The sequence below is a fragment of the Arvicola amphibius genome, chromosome 12, assembly GCF_903992535.2.
Source record: "Arvicola amphibius chromosome 12, mArvAmp1.2, whole genome shotgun sequence".
In the NCBI taxonomy this organism is placed as follows: domain Eukaryota; kingdom Metazoa; phylum Chordata; class Mammalia; order Rodentia; family Cricetidae; genus Arvicola; species Arvicola amphibius.
Window position 1 is genome coordinate 56,181,082 of NC_052058.2, and position 25,180 is coordinate 56,206,261.

A 25,180-nucleotide genomic window follows, 5' to 3' on the forward strand; every position below is an offset into this window, starting at 1 on the left:
GAAGAAGAAGTGGAAGTCCAGCTCTTGTGTATGACGATTGAAACAACCCATAACTGAGGGTTGGGAACCTGCTGACAAGTCCCACTGACATGCGTATAGCTACACCGGCCAGCACAACGCTGGCAGGACTCCGAGAACCTGAGGTGCAGCTGAGCAGTGTGGCCATCGACATCTGACCTCAGCCTCAGTTACACCTCAGGCGGGGTCAATACAGACTGAAGACGCGTGCTGGGCTTCTCCGGGTACCACCATTCCCTAGACTGTCTGCCTTCCCACTGCTCCCCGAGCCTGTCCTGGCCTGTCTTCACAGAGTAAAGGGGGCTTTAGTCTGAGGTCCCAGTCAAGAGGGGACAGAGGCCAAAGCAAGACCTGTCAGGCACACAGCAAGGAAGAGTGGCTGAGTCTGAAGACCGAACTCAGTTCCTACTCGGGCAGTTCCACTCTCCTTGGCCCTTGTTTTGTGTGTAAAACAAGGACTAAAAGTTCCTGGGGGTTTTGTCTTATTTTTCTGAAGTAATGAACCTTCTTTTTTAAAAACAAAATAAAATAAAGCTTACAGCTGTGCATCACTAACAACTGGGATACATTCTGAGCCCTGTCATTGCTAATTTTGTTATGCAGAAGACATTACAGACTATTGATACAAAACTTAGATGTAAGATGAGCTGCACACCAAGCTATATGGTATCAAATAGACAATCTGTCACCCGCTGCCACAACATCGTATGTGACACTTGGCTATACATAAAATATAGACAGATACAATGAGAAAGGCTCTGGCTAAGGAGCTAAAGAGACAGAATTCAGTCCGTGCACTCTCCTTAGGAAGAATCTTCTAGTGCCCTCCCCAGGAACAAACTCATCTGGAGTGAGTGGACCAGAGATCCCTCCCTCACTCCGTAAGTCATCAATTCTCCAAGTCTGATGCAAGCTTACCGGTCGATGGCAATGACTCCGAGAGTGAGCATGCTGGCCGAGCTGATCAGCAGGTAGAGAAGAGCCGAGAAGTTGCACCAGACCACGCCAAAGATCCATTCCCTCCGGATGGAGCTAGTCACCACGAAGGGCAGCACCAGCACAGACAGCAGGAAGTTGGACAGTGTCAGGCTGAAGACAAACTTGTTGCTGAGGGTCAGGAGGTAGGACTTCTTGTACAAAGTGACCACGATGACTAAGTTGCCCAGGCAGACGAACACGGTGATGATGATGATGGTGACAAAGTCCGTGACCACACCCCCTTCACCACCCTCCTCCGCTGCAGTAAGGTTGCTCAGCTCCTTCCTGTAGTCGAGGGAGGAGTTGAGGCTCATGGTCAGTGCCCCTCGGGATGCGGTGAGCAGAGCATGCTGGACAGCTGTGGAGAGAAGGCAGGACCGGGGGTGGGAGAGACTCATCAGACCACATCACCGCACTTTAAGAAAGAGGGAGCCAAGGCTTAGCGGGGCTGAGTCGTGTACCTCATGATGACCAACTGCTTGGAGTCTCTTGGGCAGTCTTTCCCATGAAACCTCTACAAGGCTTTTTGTTTGTTTGTTGCTTTTTTTCCATTTTTTACATCTTCCTGACTCTGGAATTGACTATTGTCTCCATCTAACTCCCTGTAGTAGCCTGGCACCATGAAGGGGGTTGGGGTGACGCAGTTAGGATGTGAGGCCCGACGGGATGTTTTAGTTCATCAGGGGTATACACTTCAGAGAGGATTATGGGATCCTGCCTCTTCCTCTTTTCCATACTGACGGCTGTGAGGGAAACGGCTCTTCTCTACCATGTACGTCACTGTGAGGCACAGCTTGTCACATGCCCCCAACAATGGGCCAACTGCCCATTTGGACTAAAATCCCCCATTTGGACTAAAACCTCCTCCGAAACTCTGAAGTACAACATTGCTCATCCCCACCCCACCCCTTACAAATTTCTCATCCAGTGCTGAGCGCCGAGCCCAGCATCCTGCATATACCAGGCAATCATCCACCACTGAGCTATACCTAGCTGAAATCTGTACTTTAAACAAGCAGCCAGAGGGACAGGTGGCCTGTCTTAAGTATGCTCCGTGAGCCATTTTGCAGACTGCTGCTCTGAACCCTTGCTCCTTGGGGTGGGTTTTCAAGTGGCAAAGCTGTCATCAGGCAGGAGTTCCCAAGGGCTGGATCTACCTGCAGCCAAAGAATCGAAACCTACACTTTGACATCCCAGCTGACTGCAAACCCATTAAATATGACCACAAGATTATCTGAATAACAATTCTGAGTTTCTGAGCAGGGTCAATCAATCAGGGTTAACGCCGGAACAGGGTGATTGCACTCCTTATACACGGTGGAGGCAAGGAAGGGAGGAGGAGTTGTGGATGGGAACAAGAAGACACCATATTGGCCCACACAGACTTCATTGTCAACTAGGTAGGGTCCCTACCCTCAGGAAACTGACTCAGGATCTCAGCTAAAATTCAAGGTTGACACATTTTAAGCATAAAATATGTGAACTAATGTTTCTCCAGAACTTTCCATCTACTTTAATCACCAAAAAAAAAAAAAAAACTAAAAACAAAAACAAAAACAAAACCCCCCACAGATCGCTCTTCCCACCTGCTCTCGTTGTCCATGAACGGAAAGCACCAAAAAGAAAGGAAAGGCAACTTTCTATGAGGCAGACAAGGTCCCTGGAGACTAGATCATCTCATGCAGCAGGAAGATGGTCCCCAAACTCTCCTACATGACCTGCCATCTCTGTCTAGGCACCCTTGTCACAGGGGCAGGAAGTAAAGAAGCCCTGGAGTCAGCTAGCAAGCTCCCGCTTCAGGGAACCCGCCCTCAGCCATGCTGTCTAGAGCAGTACTAAGTAACACAGCCCTTATCCACGGGACAGCCTTCTTTCTTCTCATTATCTCTCCAGGTCTCAATCATTCGTCACCATGGTATCTAGAGCCTTTATTAAGATAAGATCCCCCCACCTTTTGCACTGGCTCACAGATGTCTACAACCCTTCTGATTCGTAATTGAATGTATCATTCTGTATATAGCCTAGCCAATACCAAGTACAAAGAGTCTATCTTCTTCAGGATCAGGACCAATGACCTTCCAGCATTTACTCTAAGAATACATTTTTTTTGTAGCAATTATATCACCCTGCTGGGCTTATGTAAGCATGTGGTCAATTATCCTATGCAAAGTTTATAGAATAAAAATTACTGTGAAGGCAGATGTCCCCAGTCTTGAACATATGAAATTGATATTTCTAAAGCTAAGTACAACCATTATTTCTACTAAAGCTCGCGCTGTGCATGTCGGCCCATATTTCCAAGCCGCTAAGATATTATGAATATTGATCCAGTTACACAATGTCTTAGTTCCCCTGTGTTGTGTCATAAAGATGCTTTGAGGGTCTGCCGATTACCGGTATGTATTTCTGCAAGGTTCTTTCTGGTTTTCACTTTTAGCTGCCTCTAAGTAGATTTATTAGCTGGCATCTCAAAACAAAGCCTTCAAATAAGCATATTCTTCTTGAGCCAGCTGCAAGAGCTATAATGAGATGGTTAAGAAAACAGACTTGAGATGCCCAGTGGTGGTGCACACCTTTAATCCCAGCACTCAAGGGGCAGAGGCAGGTGGATCTCTGTGAGTCTGAGGCCAGCCTGGCCTACATAGAAAGTTCCGTAGGGAGACCGCCTTTAATTGTTTTTCCTCCCGTCTAATTGAACATGGAAACCCTTAAAGATGTATCTGGAGTGAAAGCTTTTACAAATGAGTAAGTCCTCAGGACACAGACTTGGATTACACATCCCTAGGCACCGGCCAGGCCACTGCTACACAGCGGGCCACTGAATAACTTTGGTGGAGAATGGCTCTCATACTTTGTAAGAGAGTCAATATCATAAAGGCAGCCTCAGAGAGAATAAAAGTGGAGGCAAAGCTTCCAGCCCAGGAGATGGGACCAAGGAAGCCTCCACAGGCCCTATTAGCAAACTCGTCAGTGACTGCAAAATGAGGGAATTGCAGCTGGCAGGGGTCCCTCAGTCTCCCAGTCCAACCCTCCCCAAGAGGGAGAGGAGGAATGTGGGTGAGAGGTGCTCACCCAGGGAAATCCACATTTCTAGTCTCTGCCAGGAGGTCTGGAGTGGGAAGGCGCAAGCCCCAGCAGATTCCTCCCCACTGAGGCGTTAAAGAACCAGAGAGAGGATTTAGAAGGCCCCAGCCATCACAGGCTTCCTGGCTGAGAGCCAGCTCTCCCAGGGGCCTGACAAGCCGGGGCCCATTGCATAGCAGCAGCACATTCCAGTGTGACCACATTTCTGCTCTCCTGAGCACCCTCTGCTGCCAGACACAAAGGTGCTTCTGAGCTCACATGCCGCTCTGACCAACAACACCCAATGCTCCTTATGGAACTCGGGTGAGGTGTCAATGCATGGTTAGCAATCGTCCCTGAAAGTCCCAGGAAGGCTGGCAGCTACGCACTTTTCCCTTTAAGGCCACAGATGCAAGGGTAGCTGCTCCTCACTGGGAACTGCCTTTAGTCTAGCCACCCATTCCCAAAGACAGTAAACCATCAGCTGCCTTAGACTACTGGCTACAGCCTCGAGTCATCCAAAGTCAAACCTTGTCACTCATGACAGAGATCAATATCCCTTTTTTATTAAAACACAAGGCCATGCTAGAGAGTGCAGAGACGGTACCTGTGAATGGTACAACCCAGTCTGTGTGATGATTCCAGCACAAACACTCCGAGACTCGAGCCCCAGGACAGAATCACCACTTCTCTCTTCCGTGATTCTAAATTTGGCTGTTTTGTGACCCTGCCTCATAGTCTTCCCTAGAACTCTGGCTATGGTTGGCTTGTACTGCATTTCCTACTCCACCATTGCTGCCTGAGTCTGTGAGGACCAGGGGCTTAGGAGCTGAGACCACGTGCAGACTTCAACACCAGACCGCCCCCGGGGTAAATAAAACCTAGCCTTTCCACTTTAGGGCAACAACCATAGGTAAATCCACTGACTTCTGCTTCCTTGCCAATGAAATGACAGTGACATTCAACATGCGGGAATTGTGAGGACGGAATCTGTGTCCAGCACCTATAACGTCTGGAGCAAGCCTGCCTTTGCCAACAACAGTTTAACCTCATTCTACTTTGGAAATGAACTGTCTTTCATTTTCTCATTGGGGCAAATCCAGCATCACCTCCAGCTCCAGAGGTCAGTCCCTGATTTAGGGTGAAGCTGCTCCCAGTCGCTGGTGCGGGGATGACAGGACTCCAGGTTCAGGACTTTGGGAGGAAGTGTTAGGGGACAGACTAGTCAGCCAAGGGGCTCTACTGTCTGATACAACAAGAGCATTGCTTTGCATTAGCTGGTCATTCCGACACCGCGTAGGAAAGGCGGGCCAGGAAATGAAGCTGAGAGTGAGCTCGCTGTGTTGCGCCCTGTGGAGAGATAAAGACAAGACTTGGGCTAATCCATCCGCAAATGCTCATGCAAGAGCTGTGACTCTAAAATCTTGTTTTTTTTCTCAGTTACCTACGCAGACTGTCCCTGCCCCCTACTTATGCAAATTTCCATAAGTTTCTGTCACTTGAAACTCAGCCCTGACTAATTTCCTAACACATCATGATCTGCATTCAACATGTCAAGAGTCTACCTCTTTGCCAAGTTGACGCCAACTCTTCAGACACAGCTCTGCTACCTCAGCTGCCTTCTGGAAACTTCCTTATCCTTCTCTTCTTGGACTCATGGATCACCCTTCCGTGAAAGCGTAGGAAAGCTGTTCAGTAGGGTATCTGTAGGGTCAGAAGAGCCATGTCATAGCCCACACGCACAGCGAGGCAAAGGGAATGTCCCATGCTGGTTAGTGTGCTGTCAACGTGACATGCGCTGAAATCGTTTGGGAAGAGGGGGCCTCAGCTGAGGAAATGTCTTCACCAGGGTGGCCTATGGGGGAAGGCTATGAGGCACTTTCCTGATTAAAGGTTGACGTAGGAGGGCCTAGCCCACTGGAGGTGGTGCCACCATGGGTTAGTGGTGGTCCTGGGTGATATAAGAAAGCAGGCTGAGCAAACTATGAGAAGCAAGTCAGTAAGCAATGTTATCCCACGGCTTTTGCTTCGGTTCCTGTCTCCAGGTTCCTACGCTGCTTGAGTTTCTGCCCTGACTTCTCTTAATGATGGACTGTTACTTCCCCAAGTTACTTTTGCTTGTGGTGTTTTATCGCAGCAATAGAAATCCTAAAACACCTCCCTGCTTCCAGGAAGGACCATCAAAGGACAGCCAGAGAGACTGCAAAGAATAGGTGGGCACCATGAGGATAGAGGAGGCAGGACTCCTAGTACTTCCCTAACAATGGGCTACTAGACGGGACAAGACGGGAGTTGTCCACTCTGGAGTTTAGCTGTAGAGAAAATAAGTTCCTTTCGGCAGAAAGTTCTTTTCTTTCTTTTTTTTAAAAAATGTATTTATTGTGTGTAGCGTCCTGCCTGCATGTGTGCCTGTAGACCAGAAGAGGGCACCAGATCTCATTACAGATGGTTGTGAGCCCCCATGTGGTTGCTGGGAATTGAACTCAGGACCTTTGGAAGAGTAGTCAGTGCTCTTAACCTCTGAGCCATCTCTCCAGGCCCCCAGAATGTTCTTTTCTGATAACTGTGGGTACCCCCAAGTGAGGTCATGCTCATTTCCTCCTCCTAGCCTTCCTGGAGTTAGTCTCTCCCTCTCAGATGGGACCTTCCCCTTCATCCCTACCCCACATACCCTACGACCCATTTTAGGAAGCACTGGCCAGCCTGAAAAGCTAGGACCACAGAGGCCTTCATTTAAGGGAACAAAATGCAAACAGATAAACACGTGAGATGCTCAGATATCCCCCAGGTGAGGAACTATTCCAAAGCATCTCTTCAAAGAAGCCCCAGAGAGGTCACGGTGCTATTTTCATCATCCTCCCAGAGGCTCGTCGTCTGTGCACCTCAAAGCACCTATGGACATCAATCACGGCAGCTGGGGGTGGGTGGAGCCAGGGAGAAGGGTCTAATAACCACCTTGTTTGTACTTCAGGTAACTGAAAGGAGTGTCCCACCCACAAACTAGGCCACACAGCTCGACAGCAGTCAGAAAGAGATCACAGGGTCCCTGGTCTCCATGCCTACGTGTAGAAAGAGCTCGCTCCCCAGTCTCCCTTCACCATGCTCTGGCAGCCCCATGAAAGTCAGTCTAAAGATAGCAGGGACAGGAAAATGGCCTCGGTCACCCTGGGCAGACGTACCCCCACTGGCCTTCCCAGAGTTGGCTACAGTGTTCAGTGCTTTGTTTTGCTCCCCCACTAGGTACCACAAAGGCAGTTATGTGCTTGTTCAAAATCTCTTGCTGTGAATTAGATCTGCACTCTGGTCTGCTTGGGAAAATACATCAAGGGAAAGAACTGAGCAAGCATGGGAACCCCCATGACCCTGTGGTCTCCTTCTGCAATGCTGGGCAGAAACACTGTCAGCAACACTTTGTAGCATCCTTCAACACCAAGCTGGGAGTCTGTGGTTTAGGGGTCTTTGTTAGCTTCTGCCACGATGACCCTCTCTATGAGAGCATAAGAAGTGTTCCTGCTCAGTACCTGTCTAGAATCAGGCTCGACTTGCTACTTAACCTCTCCGGACATCGGTTTCCATCTGTAAAGTAGAGGAGAAAGGAGTGCCTGTTCTAGGGCTTGTCCGGGAGTCAGTATTTGTACAGTCCCTAAAATAGTGCCTGGCTCCATAGAAGTTCCCATGCAGGAAGACAGGAAACGGGTTGAGAAAGGTTAACCTAAAGGTCACTAAGCTTATCTCGACAAGCTGTTTCCGCGGCTGCCAACTGACCTTGATCCCGTCCACTCACTGCAACACGTGAGAGTCTACCTGGTCTAGCCTCGGCTCGTTTCACACATTCCACCCATGCATCCACTGCACAGCAGCCAGGCTTCCTGCTCCCTGTTTTCAAGCTGCTCCTGTTGAAGCTTATCACCTACCTGGAATATTCTCCCTGTTTGTGGAATAAGTGACTAAAGAGTTAATAATCTTCAATAAATCTATTTGTTAAATAACTTCATTGAAAGAGAAGAAGCAAACTAATACATAGGAGGAGGTCGAGGGCTTGGGATAATGAAAAAAATACACTAATTCATGACATTGAATTCACGACAATGATATCATGGACAGGATACCAAAGGCATAGTGAGAGAGAGAACCAGAAACAGACACACTCCCTGTCCATCCCCCACCCCACCCCCACCGTCGACACAAAGAAATAGACAGAGTCTATTTCCTGAATTTTTTAAAGTGTATGCATCCAAAAAAATCCACGTTCCCCCTTCCCCCCCACCCCCCTAGACATGGTTTCTCTGTGTAGCAACCCTAGCTGTCCTGGAACTCATTTTGTAGATCAGGCTAGCCTCCTACTCAGAGAGATCCACCTATCTCTGCCTCTGGGGTGCTGGGATTAAAGATGTGCACCACTATGCCTGGCTAATATACTCACTTTTTACTCAACAGAATAAAAAGGTATCCCACAGAAGTGGAGAAAATTATGTATATGATAGGGCATTAATATTCAAACTACATAACAGATACCTAAAAGTCCAAGAACAGGTAAAAGACTTGAACAATGTTTCCGCAAAGAAAGCAAGCAGCCAAGAGCAAATGCTAAATATCACCAAGAAGTTACAGAACCACAAAGAGATCTTCCACTCATTAACAAACAGAAATGGAGAAACCAAGTGTCGGTGACGACATGGTGTGGAAAACTGTACCTCTCTGGGCATGGTGATGCACACCTTTAATCCTAGCACTGGGGAGGCAGAGGCCAGGGGATTCCTATGAGTTCCAGGCCAGCCCGCTCTACACTGAGTTCCAGACCAATGAAGCTGACACAATGAAACTCTGTTTCCAAATAATAATAACTACTTGGAAATTAATTTAAATTAAATTTGGAAAAAAAAAACATTTAAAAAAAGAAAAAGAAAAATGGGCCTTGCAGACTACTGGTGAGGGGTGTGAAATGGTAGCACCAGTGTAGAAAACAGTTCCTATAAAACTTAGTGCAGGGGCTAAAGAGATGGCCCAGTGGTTAAGAGCACTGACTGTTCTTCCAGAGGACCCGGGTTCAATTCCCAGCATCCACGTATCAGCTAACAACAGTCTGTAACTCTAAGATCTGACACCCTCACACAGAGATACATGCAGGCAGAATACTAATGTGCGTAAAATAAATAAATAAATAAATAATTTTTTTTTGTGAAAACTTAGTGCAGCACATTACTGTATGATCCAGCAACCCCAATGCTGGGTATGTATATGCCAAAGAGCTAAATGCAAGACCTGCAAGACGCATCCACAGGTAAAGACATGTGCATCGCATGTCTGCTACCTGAGTTCTATTCCTGGAACCCACAAGGCTGTACGCCATGCTACACACACACACACACACACACACACACACACACACGCCATGATCCGCGTGACTAATGATGACACTAAGAAGAACGGAAGACAGAGTCTCCAAGAGATTGATGCTTCCGTGTTCCAAACAGCCTTATGAACAACATCTAAGACATGGAAGCCACTCAAATGCCCACCAATGTACTGATATGTAAGTAAAGCATTGTGTGTTACACTGTTTGATTCAGACTTAAGATGAAGGAGGATATTTTAATGTATACTACAGCACAGATTAGGCCAAGGACACTGTAGATGGGGCAGGCTAGTCACAGGAGCCAGTGCGTTTGTGAGGCCACGTATATGATGGTGATACTGCAGACTGAAAGTTGAGTGCCAGCCTGGGCTACACAGGAAGACTCTGTCTCCAAAAAAAGAAAAAAAAAATCCTGAAAACAGAAGGCAGAATGGTGGCTGCCAGGATTCGAGAAGACAGGTAGGGGCCGTCAATCACTGCTCAGTGAGTCCAGGTTTCACTGCCACCCAAGTTCTACAGGGGGCGGACGGAAGGACTGCACAACAATATGCACAGAGTTGCTACCACAGGACTGCACACTGAGAAACAATCAAGATGGTAAATCTTAGGCCACGTGCATCTGTGTATTTTGCCACAATAAAAACTTCTTTAAGAATCTGTCTGTCTTCACCTTAACTTTGCTGTCTCACAGACTAAGGGAAGCCATAAAGAAATAAAAAAGCCTGTGGGCTGGAAGACAGCTCAGCAGTTCAGAGTAGCCGGCTTCCAGAACCGCAAGTTCGCTTCCCAAGGTCCACGTCAGGTGGCTCACAACCCCCGTAATCCCAGCTCCAGAGATCTGACACCTTCTCCACGACTTCAAGGCCGAGTCTCTCTATGAAACTGTATCCTGTACCTCAGACACTGGAGTGAGTTATAAGGTAAAAACAAAACTCAGCTTCGGGTTAAAAATATGTTTGCTGCTTCTGTTGTGTCTAGTTGGAAAGTCTGAGGAAAACTCAGTCCCGTGCCAAGCTGTCCGCTCGGAAGAGAACATTTAGTGGCCCCTTTCCCAGGCCTGGCTAGCAACCATCATAGCTGCCTTCAGACTGCCCAGTTTTACCAGTCAGCATGGTCTGGAAGTCTGTCTCAGCCTCCCCTAGACCCACAAACAGGCAGGGGAGGACGTAAGGAAGACAGCTCACTCAGGAGACCCAGGACCAACGGCTTCTGGGAAACAGAAGGTTCTGGCCACCCCATGGCAGAGAAAGTCTTCATCCCCAGATGCCCACCAGTCAACATCCTCCTGGATGTTCCAGCCTGGGTCATGTGATTCCTCTGAATAGGAGAAGGGCAAAAGGCAAGATCCTTCACATGAGGTTCAGACCATGCCCCCCAGAACAGGAATCCCAGCAAAACTACATCAGACCAGGTCAGAACGGTCCAAGGCCATCCCAAGTCGACCTGATGTTGTTGCTAGAAGTGACTGTGATGAGTCAACAGGCAACTGGACCGAGATCTGCTTAGAAGTCCCAGCATGGATGGAGAGACGCCAACGTTGCCCCCAAGAGCTGCAGACTCCTACGTCCGGCTGCCCACCCAACATCTCCACTCTCCTGTCACAGGCACCGGAAGCCTGACAATTCTTCCCGTGTTGTCCATCATCTCATGTGAAGCACTCCTGTCCTTACAAGCGCTCAGAGCCTCGTCCTGAAGTCACTCCTGATTCTTTGCATCCTCTCCTGTCCCAAATCTAGTCCATCTGGAGACCTGGCTCCACATCTGGAATGTATCTAGAATTCCTCCGTGTGTTACTGTAGCTCAGTGCCCATCACTATACTCCAGGCACATGTGTGTCTTCCTTGGGAGCTGGAGACATAGTTCCGTCAGTAAAGTACTCTGATCGAGCAAGCAAGAGGACTGGAGCTTAGTCCCTAGAGCCCATGTAAAACAGCTGGTGCGGAGATACTTCTCTACAAGCATAGCGCAGGGTGGGTGGAAACAGGAAATCCCTAGAACTCACTGGCCAGATAGTGTAGCCAACTGGTAAGTAGCAGGTTCAGTGACTCCGTCTCAAAACACAAGGTAGAGGGTCAGTGAGATAACTCAGCAGGTAAAGGCACTTGCCACCTGCTGACACAAGCCTGACAACCTTAGCTTGATTCCCTGACTACTTGGTAGAAGAGATAATCCACACACAAATAATAAATTACAATTTAAAAATCCTTTTTTTAAAAAAGAAAGATAAACTGGAGACTGCACTTAAAGACCAGCTTACCCCCTGGAACGCTTCATTCTGGACAGCTGAATTTTCTGACCTGGTAAGATGTTATTAAGAGCATGCCAACTCTTTCTAGTAAGCCTTTCAGCAAAATACATGCAATCCATCCTACTTTTCCACGTTTTATCTTATATGTATGGGTGTTTTGTCTGCATGCATGTCTGTGCACCATGTATGTGCCTGCTGCCAGAGTACACCAGAGAGGGCATCAGATCCTCTAGGATGAGGGTTACAGACAGTTATCAGCTGCCATGTGAGTGCTGGCAATGAAACCTAGGTCCTCTGGAAGAGCAGCCAGTGCTCTTAACCACTGAGCCATCCTACAGTCCCTTTCCCCTATGTTTTAAAACAGATTACACAAGACATAAATCCCCTCAATCCTTGGGTTTAGAAATCAATTCCAATGCTATCACTTGCTTTTGAAACCTCCCAGGTTGCTAGCGTCACAACTGATCAGCTAGAGGGCCACTGCCACATGAGCTGAAACTCTGCTTCTCCATGACATTCATAGAGGTCATATTATATCCTCAAACACCAACCATGCCAGTGAGTTTCTCCGTCAACTTTACACAGCTTAGAATCACCAGGGAAGACGGAACCTCCATTGAGGAACTGCTTGAGGAACGACTTCTATCAGATAGACCTGTGATCGTGTCTGTGAGAGACTGCCTTGACTGAAGTGGAAAGGTCCTTCCTGCTGTGAGCAGCCCCATTCCTGAGAAGAGGGCCTGGATCATAAGAGAAAGTTAGCTGAATGGGAGTGGGTGAGTAGAGAGCCAGAAATCGGTGTTCTATGGTTCCTATCCTGACTTCCTTCAATGACAGACTGTGATCTGGAAGTGTAAGCAAATAAAGAACTGTCCTCCCCAAGCTGCTTTGGTGGTGGCATTTGTCACAGCTATAGAAGAGCAAACTACAACACCCTGGTGACTTGCAAATTCTTTTTTATGCTTTCATTTGCTCTGCTAACCTTTAGCCCTCCGTTTCCCTATATTCAACCTGCAATTCCGCTGCCGAGTTCACTAACAGCGTGTTTAGAAGAGTTAGTGACTTTTACACATGGAAGGCCAGCGGGACGCACTCTGTCTCCTAGGAACCACTTCCACCAGTGTCTTTAAGGTGAGCTGATTTTCTCCTGGGCAGGACCATGATAAATGATGTGTCAGGCTAACAGTAGCATGTTCTGGACACATGGGATCCTTGAAACAGCCTGAGACTGGAATTTGGCTTTAATAATTTGTAATATGTAGAAACTGCTGGATTTGAAAGCAAGGTTGCTGAGTTCGATTGGATTTCACCCCCGGAATGAACTACGTTCAATTACACTGACTGGGCTGTTCCAAAAGGCCAAGCCAAAGAAAGATATTTTCTGCAGAGACCGTAGGGATCCATGCAGAAGGTCTGAGCAGCCGTATGAGGAAGAATGTTACTGTTCTAGGCTACCGTACTCCCCTTAATTTACTTCACATTCTCTGAGTGATCCTTCAGTGGTGGTAACTGGGAGGGGTCCTCCCAACCAAGTTTGCCCCAAGCACTAACCAAGGACCAAATAAGGGATATTACAATCAATGTCTTTGTGGTCAAGGAAATCCGAATGCATTTTTCACATGGTAATTAATTCACAGTAGCTTTTTTGTTCTTAGGCGTGTCTTCCAGTTGAAGAGATAATAAAAGGGCAAGGGAGGATTCCTGTGGGCTGGGAAAGCCATTCCTGCGCCCCAGGCCATGGGCCGCCTTAGCAGCACTTATTACCACTTATTTGAACAGCATGTAACTCAAGGCCCGACTAACGCTCTGAAGAACTAAACTCTGAAGAAGCCTTTCTGGAACATTCTGCTCCTACCATAGTCATTACCACCACCAAACCTACAGTTTTCCTGTTCCGTTTTAATTATCTTTTCAGACGCGGATCCCTGTGCAACACAAGGGATTCTTTCGTTTTGACTTGGGTTTGGTTTTTTTTTTTTTTTAAAGAGGTTATGTTCCTTTCCAGGTGGCTGACAAATGTCCGCTGAGAGTCTTCTATGTTCTCAACTGGCTAGGAGAAGATAAATATTTTGTATTTTCCCCCATACACTTTCTTATGGATGAAACATGAAGCATCTCCCTAACAGACTCATGTGTTAGAGACATGACTTCCAAAACAACATTGAGATGTTTAAGGAAGGAACTGGATCACACATCAAGGCAATGATCTAGTCAGTAAATAAAATCGCTGGTGAACTCATAATTTAATGGACTGTTGCAAGTTGTAGAAAATGTGGGAGGAGACACCTGATTAGAAGAAGTACCTTGGCTGGGTAGTGGTGGTGGTACACACCTTTAATCCCAGCACTTGGGAGGCAGATGCAGGTGGGTCTACAGAGATAGTTCCAGGACAAGCTAGAGCTGTTACACAGAGAAACCCTGTCTTGAAAAAAAAAAAAAAAAAAGTACCTCACTGGGAAGAGTACTTTTTGGAGGCCCTCACCTTCCACCCTTTACCCAACCCCGTTCCTCTTCCTGTCTCCCAGCCATCATGAGATAACCAGCTCACTGCAACCTCCCCATCATCAAGGTCTTCCTCATGACAGGCTTGGAAACAGTGGGACCAGCATATCATATGGAGGACCCTCTTGAGCCATGAGCCGAAACAGGTCTTCCCTTGCTTAAGCTGTTCATCTCAGGTATCTGGTCATAGTGACCAAACCCACACTGATATCCACTTAGACCTGGTAACCAAGAGAAGAACATGGACTTTGAAGTCCTCACCCACCCTAGGTCTGAGCTTTGGTGATCTTGTCTTTGGACCTCTCTGAGCCTCAACTCCTCCACGAGGAAGAGAGGAAATGAACTTACTTCGTATGCTTGCCAAAGGGAACATCTGAGGAAACATGGGTAAAAGCAGCTGGAAGAATGGCTACCAAAGTAAACTCTAAAATGCCTATTTAAATGAAGGCATGAAAGATTTAATTCCTCCCACTTCAAATGTGATGAAAGCCAGCTCATTACTTAGCTAGATGAAATGGATGTAAGGCAGAAGAAGGCCAAATGAAAACTTCCTTTGCTCCATTAGGGACTCAAGGCCCCGAGATTGAAGCTAAGGGCTGAATAGTATTTCCTCCCAGAAGTGAACAGACTTAGCACTTGGCATCCAATCACCTCCTGCTACAGCAAAGTCTGGGTCACAGGTACTTTTAAACATATCTCTACTTGTGACTACAAGTGGCCATGTCCCCTGCTCCCTTTGCCTCACAAGCCTTCTCTTCAAGAGGAGTGAGCAATCCCTGTGTAAGCAATAAAGCTCACAGTGATGTCAGTGAAGAGAATCAGGACGGGGAAAGCAGACATTTCAAGTTAACTGTCCAGCTCAACCACTACTCCAGGAGAGGTGATTTTGTGCCCTCTGCAGGGAACACCTGGAACTGCCAGGAGGCGTTTGGGGTTGTCACACAGTGGGAGATGCTGCCTGCCAATCAGCAAAAGGGTGTTTGTTGGATGAGCAGATCAGCCCCTCAACAAAGAATAGCTGGTCAAAAATATCAGTCATATGGAGATGGAAGACTCCTGTCCTGTAGAAACAATATCTCTTACTGTGTATATGTTTACTAAACAGATTAAGAAAAAAAAACAACTCCTTACACACACACACACACACACACAAAATGTAAGGTTGTAAGAAATGAGGGCTATGCGCAGAAGACAAAAACAGTTACTTGTATTAAAGGCAAACAATGATTACATGATAATGAAGTTTTACCCTCAATTATATTTTTACTGATTATCCTCACAGAGCTAAGCATACTCTTAAGAAGTATTAAGCCCATACTTCTAAAATGAGAATATTATTGATTTAACATTTATTGATTCCTTGAGAATTTCATACATGTAATAGTATAATTAATATTGTCCTTATATTTTTGAGACAGGGTCTCACTGCATAACCCCAGCTGACCAAGAGCTCACTATGTAGACCAGACTGGCCTCAAACTCACAGAGATCCACCTGCCTCTGCCTCCTGAGTGCTGGGATTAAAGGTATGTGCCATCAAGCCTGGCCTTAGCAAAATTATTTTTAAATGGCTCACAAGTATTTCTTCGGTATATATCTTCTCTGGTGGACTATATATGAGACAGAAACCTAAAGAACACAGGATGTCCCCTGTCTCCTCCCTCACCAGCCACACCGCTGGAGGTTTCTGGGCGTTCCTATCAAAGCCTCGACTTGCCTTTCTCCTTGTCATTTCTCACTGCTCTACGCAAAAAGCCATGTACCGAAGATCCTCTGCTCAGCTATTGTTTACAGCTGTAACCCACTTCTGACATGACCGAGTTTACAAGGGGTGGGGCACAGCCGTAAATAACAAATACATACAATAATCCCAGGTGGTGAGAAGCGCAATGGAGAAAAATGAAGCGGGTCCATTCATCTGTTTTCTCCTGCTGTAGTGAACTACCTCACACTGCCTACTTTCTAAGAAAAGTTTCTTCAGCTCATGGTTTGGAGGCTAAAACTCTAAACATCCTCTGACTGCATCATATCGTGGCAGCAGCATCCGGAAGGGAGTGTGTGTGAGAAGCCGTGAGAGATCACACAGCAAGGCAGGAAGCCAGCCCACAGAAGGCATGGGAGCTTTCTGGTCTATAACGCACTCTTGAAGGTGCTGGGAAGCAAGCTTGGACCCTCAGGAAGAACAGCAAATGAACTTAACTTCTGGGCCATCTCTCTAGACCCAAGGGTCCTTTAAATAATTTTCCTCTCCATACATGCACTGCCTCCATCACTTAACCGTTGCTAGTTAACTTGCCATCTTTACCCTAGAGACCAGACTCACATCCACCACCCTTAAATGTTCTCTCACATCCAAGTACCGCAGATATGACATATACAAAAACCAGAATTCACCCTCTCGGCTATCACCATCTCTACACACGATTCTTCACGTTTCTCCACTATGTAGAACAACACTACTCACTACTCACCCCCCTCTCTTTTCTTTTCTCTCTCTCACTTTTTTTCCTTCTTTCTTTTTTTTTTTTTTTTTTTTTTTTTTTTTTTTGGTTTGTAGTTTTTTCAAGACAGGGTTTCTCTATGTAACAGTCCTGGAACTCATGTTGTAGACCAGGCTGGCCTCAAACACATGGAAATCTGTCTGCCTCTGCCTCCTGAGTGCTGGGATTAAAGACGTGTGCCACCACCATCTGGCCTCACCCCCTCTCTTAAGATAGAAACTTAGGCAGAGGCAGGCGGATCTCTGTGAGTTCGAGGCCAGCCTGGTCTACAAGAGCTAGTTCCAGGCCAGGCTCTAAAAAAGCTGCAGAGAAACCCTGTCTCGAAAAACCAAAAAAAGAAAAAAGAAAAAAAAGATAGAAACTTAGAGGCTAGAGATATACTTCAATTAGAAGAGCACTTGACTAGCCTGCACCCAGACTCCATCGCCAGCACTAAATAAAGCATTTATGGTAACATACACCCATAATCCCAGGCCTGGGAAAGTGCAGGCAGAAGAACCAGAGACACACTATGTTACACAAGGAGTTCACGCCCATCCTGGGCTACACGCTCACACACATATATACACACATATACATATATACATATATACACATGTATGTAAATATATAATTATGCATGTATGTGCATATATCCCCCCTCTCTGTCCTTGGGGGAGGGGATGGAGGGAATTACACACGCATGTAAATGCAGAAACCTAGGAAGGCCAGCCTCTCCTGGAGCTGTAGTCTACAGGCAGCTGTGAGCTGCAGGCGTGAGTGCTGGAACTGAATTCCAGTCCTCTGCAAGAGGAGTGTGTGCTCTCAACCACTCTCAACCCCCTCAGCACTTTAATTGAAAAATAAAAGATAGATAGATAGATAGACAGACAGACAGACAGATAGATAAGATAAAAGTTAAGAAAGCATAGCCCTGAAAACAAAAACAGAAAACAGAAAGCCACGAAGAAAAATGACACAAATCTAACCTCCTGTAAGTTAAATACTCCCGCACAACCGTGCACACAAGGGCAGAGCAGACAGGGAAAACATCTGATTTGTTAACAACAGGTGGACCAAAGTCCAGAATCCAGGCAGAGCTTCTTAAATTGATGAGATTCCAATTCACCAGAAGGGGGGAAATGACAAAGAAATTGACAGAGGAATTAGAGGAAATACAAGTCGGTTTCCAAAATGTTAAGAGTAAATGTAGAAGAATCTATTAGCATTTAAAATGCACACAGCCGATGTTGTACTCTAAGATCTGGGATAAACTTCAAATGTCATATGTAGAAGTGGGTATAAAGTGTGCTACAGTATTCATTTTGAAAGGAAAAGAAAAATATGAAAAAATACACATTGTTCCACCTGTGGGTGTATGGATTATATCTGAAAGACAAAAACTGGCAGAACTGGCTATAAGTCAAAAAGGAAATACAGGGCTAGGGAACAGGAGGCGGGTGGAGTTGTTACTTTATATAACTTCTCGAATTTTGAATGTTGTGATTTTTTTTAACTACATGACCTAACCCTAAACAAGTAATCTTGCATAAGTAAGATAATTAGCTACCCTTCTCAACAATCCCTCAGACCTCAAGAGACAAAAGAGAACTCTTTAAATAACTGCTAAAGCTGGATGTGGTGGTGGCGGCACACCTTCAATCCCGGCACTCGGGAGGCAGAGGCAGACATCTCTGTGAGCTGTGAGTTAGAGGCCGGCTTGGTCCACATAGTGAGTCGGAGGACAGCCGGGGGCTGCATAGTGAGACACTGTCTCAAAAAGAAATAAACGCAAGAGATAACTGTTTAAAATGTGTGCGTTCTTTGACCACAGATTCTACTTCTTGACATAATTTCTATCCAGAAAGATTCTAAATGTGCCATAAATAAAGACAGGCAGATAAAGTTGGAACAATCTAAGGGCCCATGGATAGCGGAATGTTTAAATAAATAATAGTAAGCGCCCAGGAAGTGCTATGCAGCCCCATGAAGCTGCAGCATGTGGTGATGCAGGTTTTCATTCCCAGAACTTGGGAGACAGAGCCAGGTGGATCTCTGTGTGGGTTCAAGACTATGTAGTGAGACCCTGTCTGAGAGAAAGAGAGAGAGAGAGAGAGAGAGAGAGAGAGAGAGAGAGAGAGAGAGAGAGAGAGAGAAAGAGAGAGAGAGAGAGAGAAAAAGGGAGGGAGAATTATACCTATTACTACTGAGATTGGTTGATTTCTATGTCATATCGTTCAATAAAAACAATTAAAGGAAATTAAAGCCAGGCGGTAGTGGTGCACATCTGTAATCCCAGCACTTGGGAGGCAGAGGCAGGAGGATCTCTGTGAGTTTGAGGCCAGCCTGATCTACAAAGTGAGTTCTAGGACAGCCAGACTGTTATACAGAGAAACCCTGTCTCGAAAACAAACAAAAGAAAAAACCCAGTAAGTTATGGAAATGTGTGTGTGTGTGTGTGTGTGTGTGTGTGTGTGTGTGTGTGTGATTTTCAACATATTGTGGTTGGTTCTAAAGTTAGAAATGTAGACAAAATTTTATGATGTCTTATACTGCATAAACACTGAAAAAGACCTGGCCTGAAGGGCTGAAGAGAACGTTCCCTCCGTAGAGTACAACATGAAGACCTGTGTTCATAACCCCAGCACCCACGTAAAAGCCTCATTCCCACATCTGTAACCCTGGAACTGGGACAGAGGGGGCAGGAGGTCCCCTGGAGCCCACTGGCCAGCCTAGAGAATTAGTAAGCTCCAGGTTCAAAGAGATCCTGTTGCAGAAGGACTGGGTAAGGGAGACACTTCCTTCAGTGCAGCTGACCATGGAAAGTTGCCCGTGCCCCAGTAAATAACGTCCCCTCATCCCGTGCACATGCAAGCAACCCTAATCAAAGGTCCAAAATGGCATGAAAGTAGAGGGGGGCTATTTGGGACAGAGGGGGTTCAGTTAAAGAGGGGGAGAAAAGAAAGTTAAAAAGGGGTGAGTAAGCCGGGCGGTGGTGGTGCACGCCTTTAATCCCAGCACTCGGGAGGCAGAGGCAGGCGGATCTCTGTGAGTTCGAGGCCAGCCTGGTCTACAAGAGCTAGTTCCAGGACAGGCTCTAAAAAAAAGCTGCAGAGAAACCCTGTCTCGAAAAACCAAAAAAAAAAAAAAAAGGGGGGGGGTGAGTAAGCCGGGCGGTGGTGGCGCAAGCCTTTAATCCCAGCACTCGGGAGGCAGAGGCAGGCAGATCTCTGTGAGTTCGAGGCCAACCTGGGCTACAAGAGCTAGTTCCAGGACAGTCTCCAAAAGCTACAGAAGAAACCCTATCTCGAAAAACCCAAAAGGGGGGGGGGGGTGAATATAGTCAAAATCATTATATACATTGTTAAAATATAAACAGTAGGGTGGAGGAAGGTTATCAACCTCTGGCTTTCATGTGCACATATATACACCACACACACACACACACACACACACACACACACACACACACACGGGCCTGGAAGGAAATACATTTGATGTGGTTATCTCAGAGGTGGAAAAAAGAGCAAAGGGGATATGAATAGAACTTTAATTTTTCTATATACTCCTATATTAAAAATCTTTCCTAATAACTTGTGTTTTTGAAAACTTACTATATACCAGATAAACTCTATCATTATGTTCCCCATACACGGTAAGGGGCAGGGCTAGGCAGTACCTAGAGCTGGGTACTTCAGATTATCCCCAGGCACCTATGACTCCAGTATAAAACCAACACAAACCAAAACAAAAAAAGCAAGTGTACCTTATCAGACAGACCGAAAACTCCTTCCTTATGCTCCCACCTTCATGCTCCTAACTTTCCTTGACCGCCCTGAGCGCCATCGTCTCCACTTCCAGGCACAAAAAAGACCCCAGAAACAGACTGAAAACTGGTTGAAAGTATTCTTTTTGGGGACAGGATACAATCATTGGCGAGATTCGGATAAGTTGAATGAATGAAGCATTAACTCCTTCTCCGAACTACAAAGCACACTACCAGCTAGCCTTCATCTTGTTCACACTGTCGGGTTTCAGACACACCGCTTCTCCTCTCCAGCCGTGCTTTACAGTGGCTTAGCTAGACTGTGTCTCAAAAGGTCTAACCTATGCTGGGCGGTGGTGGCGCACGCCTTTAATCCCAGCACTCGGGAGGCAGAGGCAGGCGGATCTCTGAGTTTGAGGCCAGCCTGGTCTACAAGAGCTAGTTCCAGGACAGGCTCTAGAAACTATAGGGAAACCCTGTCTCGAAAAAACCAAAAAAAAAAAAAAAAAAAAAAAAAAAAAGGTCTAACCTAGACTGTACCTTGGCAGTCTGCAGGCCACAAAACACCTGAACACACAATTCAATGACTCTGCATATTTAACAAAAATGAGTTTTGAAATAAAAACCATTTTTTAAATGAGATTTTTCTCCCCACAAAAATTAAGAGCTTCCACCAAGATCATATCAGACAATAATGATGGGACCCGGGACAGTATCACAGCTGGCTGCCTCCTCATGGGATGTCACTCTGCACATAACCCTACCCAGCCACCTGCCCTGCTTTTTCCTGGACTCTGGCTTCCTGGGTAGCATTGTCCAGGGAGTGTGTGCCATAGGACTCTACCTGGATCTACTGACATTTATGACAGATGAGTTTCAGACCCCAAACACAGCACACATGCCCTCGGATTACCCCATACTCCTTGGTCAGAGGACTCCCAGTGCAAAGGCTGCAGCACAGAGCTGGGGACCCAAGGTCTTTAAGTTATTACCAAAATACCAAGCAGATTTCTTTCTGAGGTCTCTATGTTCAGTGCCATCTCATTAGGTCTGTAGGACAAAACATCCCGAGTGTAATGACCTCTGCGTGCAAAGCATTGCTAAGTCAAAAGATGCTAGTTCAGCCAGGAGGCAGAAGCATACAGATCTCAGCGAGTTCAAGCACCACCTTGCCTCGTCTCCCACCCATGTAGTGAGTTTCAAGACAGCCAGGACTACTTAGAGTCCCTGTCTCAAACAAAGCAAAACAAATAAACAAAAATAGGGCAATGTATTTCACCTTCCTGGCTTTCAGCTTCCTCACCCATCAAAGGGGACAATAACTGCAGTTCACGGGGCTGTCATGTAAATGGATCTAAAAGGTGAGTACGAAACCAGCTGCCAGCGCCTTAAAATAAGGTGGGGAAGGCTAGGGCAGGAAGAGGGGCTATGGAAGAAGCAGGGTGGAGGCCCCGCCCCCACCGCATTCTTCTAGAGGGGCTGGCAAATGCTATTTTTCACCTGCTCTCAAGGTGGCTAAAGTAAGATACAGGCTAACATCGATTTGGCAAAGCTGAGGCTGCAAGAGGCTGGGCTGCAACCCGGGCTGGCTTTCTGCAACCGGCAGGAGACCTATTCCGAGGCTCCAGCAGCCTCCAGCACCTAAGACAATCTGATCTATTAGTGTCGCCCACTGGGCACATCACCGAACCCAGGTCTCTTCCCTCCAAAACTGCAGCTTTCTCCTTGCCTAGCAGCGAGGGGGACTAAGCGGCCGCTCTTGTAAACACTTTGCAAAAGGGTTCAGAGGTACGATAATGGAAAGGCAGAGTCTCAAGAGTGGTGCTACCCAAAGGTGCCAACGCCCGGCTGCAGGCACTGGTAAGCAGTTGCTGTGAAGCGCACGGGCCATCCCAACAGACGTTCCTCATGCCACACGCCTTTGTCCACGAGATGCACCCGGGCTTAAGCTCTTGGCCCACTTGGTGAAGTGCTCCTCCCCAACCCCCAAACCAGCCGAATCTCCCACTCACAGATCTGAGGGGCAGGGGCGCCCATCCCCACCGGGGCGACGTCGGCGTTCGCTTCCCACCCAGGATCTGGCACAGGGACACCCTGAGTCCTGACCAGGAGGATGTTACTCACCTGATCCTCACGGATTCCAGCCGAGGGTCGGGGTCGCTGCGCCCCACACCCCCACTCCTGAGCTGGCAGTAGGGGGCGCGGCCCTCCCGGGCTGAGTCCGGGGCACGCACTGATGCTCTCCCTTCCCAAGGGATGTGCAGAGGGGCTCCGGGGAAACGGAGAGGGCTGCACCCAGCAGAACCAGGTGGGCTTCTGAAAAGCCTCCGGCCGATTGGAGGGGGCGCACCCCCCAGGCTCTTCCCACAAAGAGCTCCAAAGACAGATGCCAAAGCACCAGCGCCCCAAAAGCAAGGCGCGGTGCAGCCGGGAACGAGCCTCAAGAAGACTTGGGAGAGGGGGGCTCCGGGACCGCCAAAGGGGAAGGGGGGGTCAGGAGAGGGCTGCAGACCCAGCCGGGCCGGCGCCTAGCACAATGCCTTCAGCGCCGCTCCATCCCCGGGCAGCCCGTCCCGCCCCGGCCTGCGCCCCCCCTCCTCCTCCCGCCTGGTGCTCACCAAAGCGCGGCGGCAGCTCAGGGCCCGGCAGCCTACCCGCCGCTTCCTCCCTGCGCGCCGCGCCGCTCCCGGGACGCGAGGTTTCGGGTTTCAGGCCGCCAAGCCCCGCTTCGCTCCTCCCGCCGGCAGCACGCGGCCCCCGGGCCCGGAGGAAGGCCGAGGAACTTTGAGGCGCTCGCGCTCCGCCTCCCGCTGCCCGCCCGCCCTCGTCGCCGCCCCGGCCGGCGCCCCGCGCCCGGAGCCCGGTGTCCCGCGCCCCGCCCCGCTCTCCTCCATCACGCCCCTTCCTCCGCCGCCTCCCCGCCCGGCCACTATTTTCCCCCATTTCTTCCCACGACCAGCCTCTGAGCGGCCTCGGCCCGCTGCTCTTTGTCTAGTCCTCACCCTCTCCTTTCTCCCACTTTTCCCCTGGAAACCTCTTGTGGTTTCTACTCAGGCCTCCTCTCTCCCGGTTCCAGCTTTTGGGGACATCCGTTTCCATTTCTCTCTCCATCCCTTCAGTATTTTCGGATTTTCCTCCTCCTCCCTTCTCAAGTCGGACTCTGGCATCCTTTTCCTTACTCACCTTTCCTTCATCCAACCAGCCCACTAAGGACATCTGTCTAGTACCAGACTGTGTCCTGGACCCGGGCAGTATCACAGTCAATAACCCCGAAGCCAGACTTTAAGGAATGGAAGCAGGTTGGTGGGGAAAGTGGATGTCAACAGACCTTTACAATCCCTCTCTGCTCCCCCTCAACAAAGGGGGAGAAAAAGCAGTGAGAATAAAGACCGGGGCCTGCTTGCTCCTTCTCGTTCTTTCTTTCCTTCTCCCTCTCTCACCTATTTCATACTCCTCCCCAGCCCGCTGTGTTTCTATGCTGCAATCTTAATAAGGAGATTTTTAAAAAAAAAAAAAAAAAAAAAAAGAACAAACTAAAACGAACACTACAACTGCCAAGAAAAAGAAATAATAACAAAGGAAGAACAAACGCGTCAGCATAATAATCAGACACAAATTCCAGAAAAATAAATAACTAAAATACTGATACTGTGCTTAGAGAACTTTTCAAATCCCTCTGAAATCCATCTGCTTGCAGAAGTGCATTAATTATTCCCTTGTCTGTGGATTGACACTGTGGGAGCTGCCTCCTTATTATTATTGGGCACCATTTAGAATAATAATTTACTATCTACCACCTGCTAAACGCCTGACTGCTTTGGGGAACAAGTGGGATAATGGGGGGGGGGGGGAGTAAACGAACGGCTTGCTGCACTGTATGATCTGATGCTTTCATTTGGTCAAAAACTAAAAGCCGAGTCTTTCTCAAAGTGGAGGTCATCCAGGCAATTAGATGCTTGGAGAAGCTTAAATCAAGCTGTTCCCAGGAGTATTTTAGACATTTATTTCAAAAACTCTGATTATTAATTTAATTAAAATGGACTCCAACACGAACTAAGCCCCGTGACCTGGGGAGTCAGTTAACCTTTCTGAGTCTCAGTTTATTCATATACAAAATGGGGGTGTGGGTACCTACGTATCTGTGGGAATTAAAAGGTTAAATGAAGGACCAAAAGGATGGTTCAGTGGTTCTGAGTAGCTCCTACTCTTCCAGAGGACCCAAATTTGAGTCCCAGGACCCACATCAAGTGACTCAAAACCACCTGTAACTACGGCTCCAGGGACATCCAACTCCTCTGGCTTCTGTGGGCACCTGCATTCATGTGCACACACACACCTACACAAACACACACACACACACTTTCAATTATGGGTTTTGTTTGTTTGTTTGTTTTGAGGCAGGGTTTCTCTATTTAGCCTTGGTTGTTCTAGAACTTACTCTGTAGACCAGGCTGGCCTCGAACTCACAGAGCTCCGCCTTCCTCTGCTTCCCAAGTGCTGACATTAAAGACTTGTGCCACCACTGCCTGGCCAATTTTAAATTTTTAAAGGGTAAAAGAAATGCCCTAAGCCTATCACCCAGAGTCATACAATCTGGAGACTAAGCTTTTCTGAAAGTTAACATTCAAGAAAGATCTGGGAGCATATGCCACAGAGTGCTACCACGGAGCGAGAATCCAGAGCGACCAGTTACAGCTTTTTTGGCTCCCATGCAAATACTACCTTCCACTGAGCAAACCTCCCTCAGACTTACTCTTTCGTTTTGAATT

At 47.5% G+C, this 25,180-nt stretch overlaps 1 protein-coding gene across 1 annotated transcript in view; it reads right to left on the reverse strand.

The window, feature by feature from the left end:
• Positions 1–23,109, reverse strand: part of Gpr161 (G protein-coupled receptor 161) — a 37,946-nt gene extending 14,837 nt beyond the window's left edge. The window contains exons 1-2 of the mRNA XM_038349982.1: positions 23,030–23,109; positions 937–1,354 (exon numbers count right to left, since the gene is read on the reverse strand). Of these exons, the coding sequence (XP_038205910.1) occupies positions 937–1,310 (374 nt within the window). The 5' untranslated portion in view covers positions 1,311–1,354; positions 23,030–23,109. The remainder of the gene's footprint in view (positions 1–936; positions 1,355–23,029) is intronic.
• Positions 23,110–25,180: the final 2,071 nt, after the last annotated feature.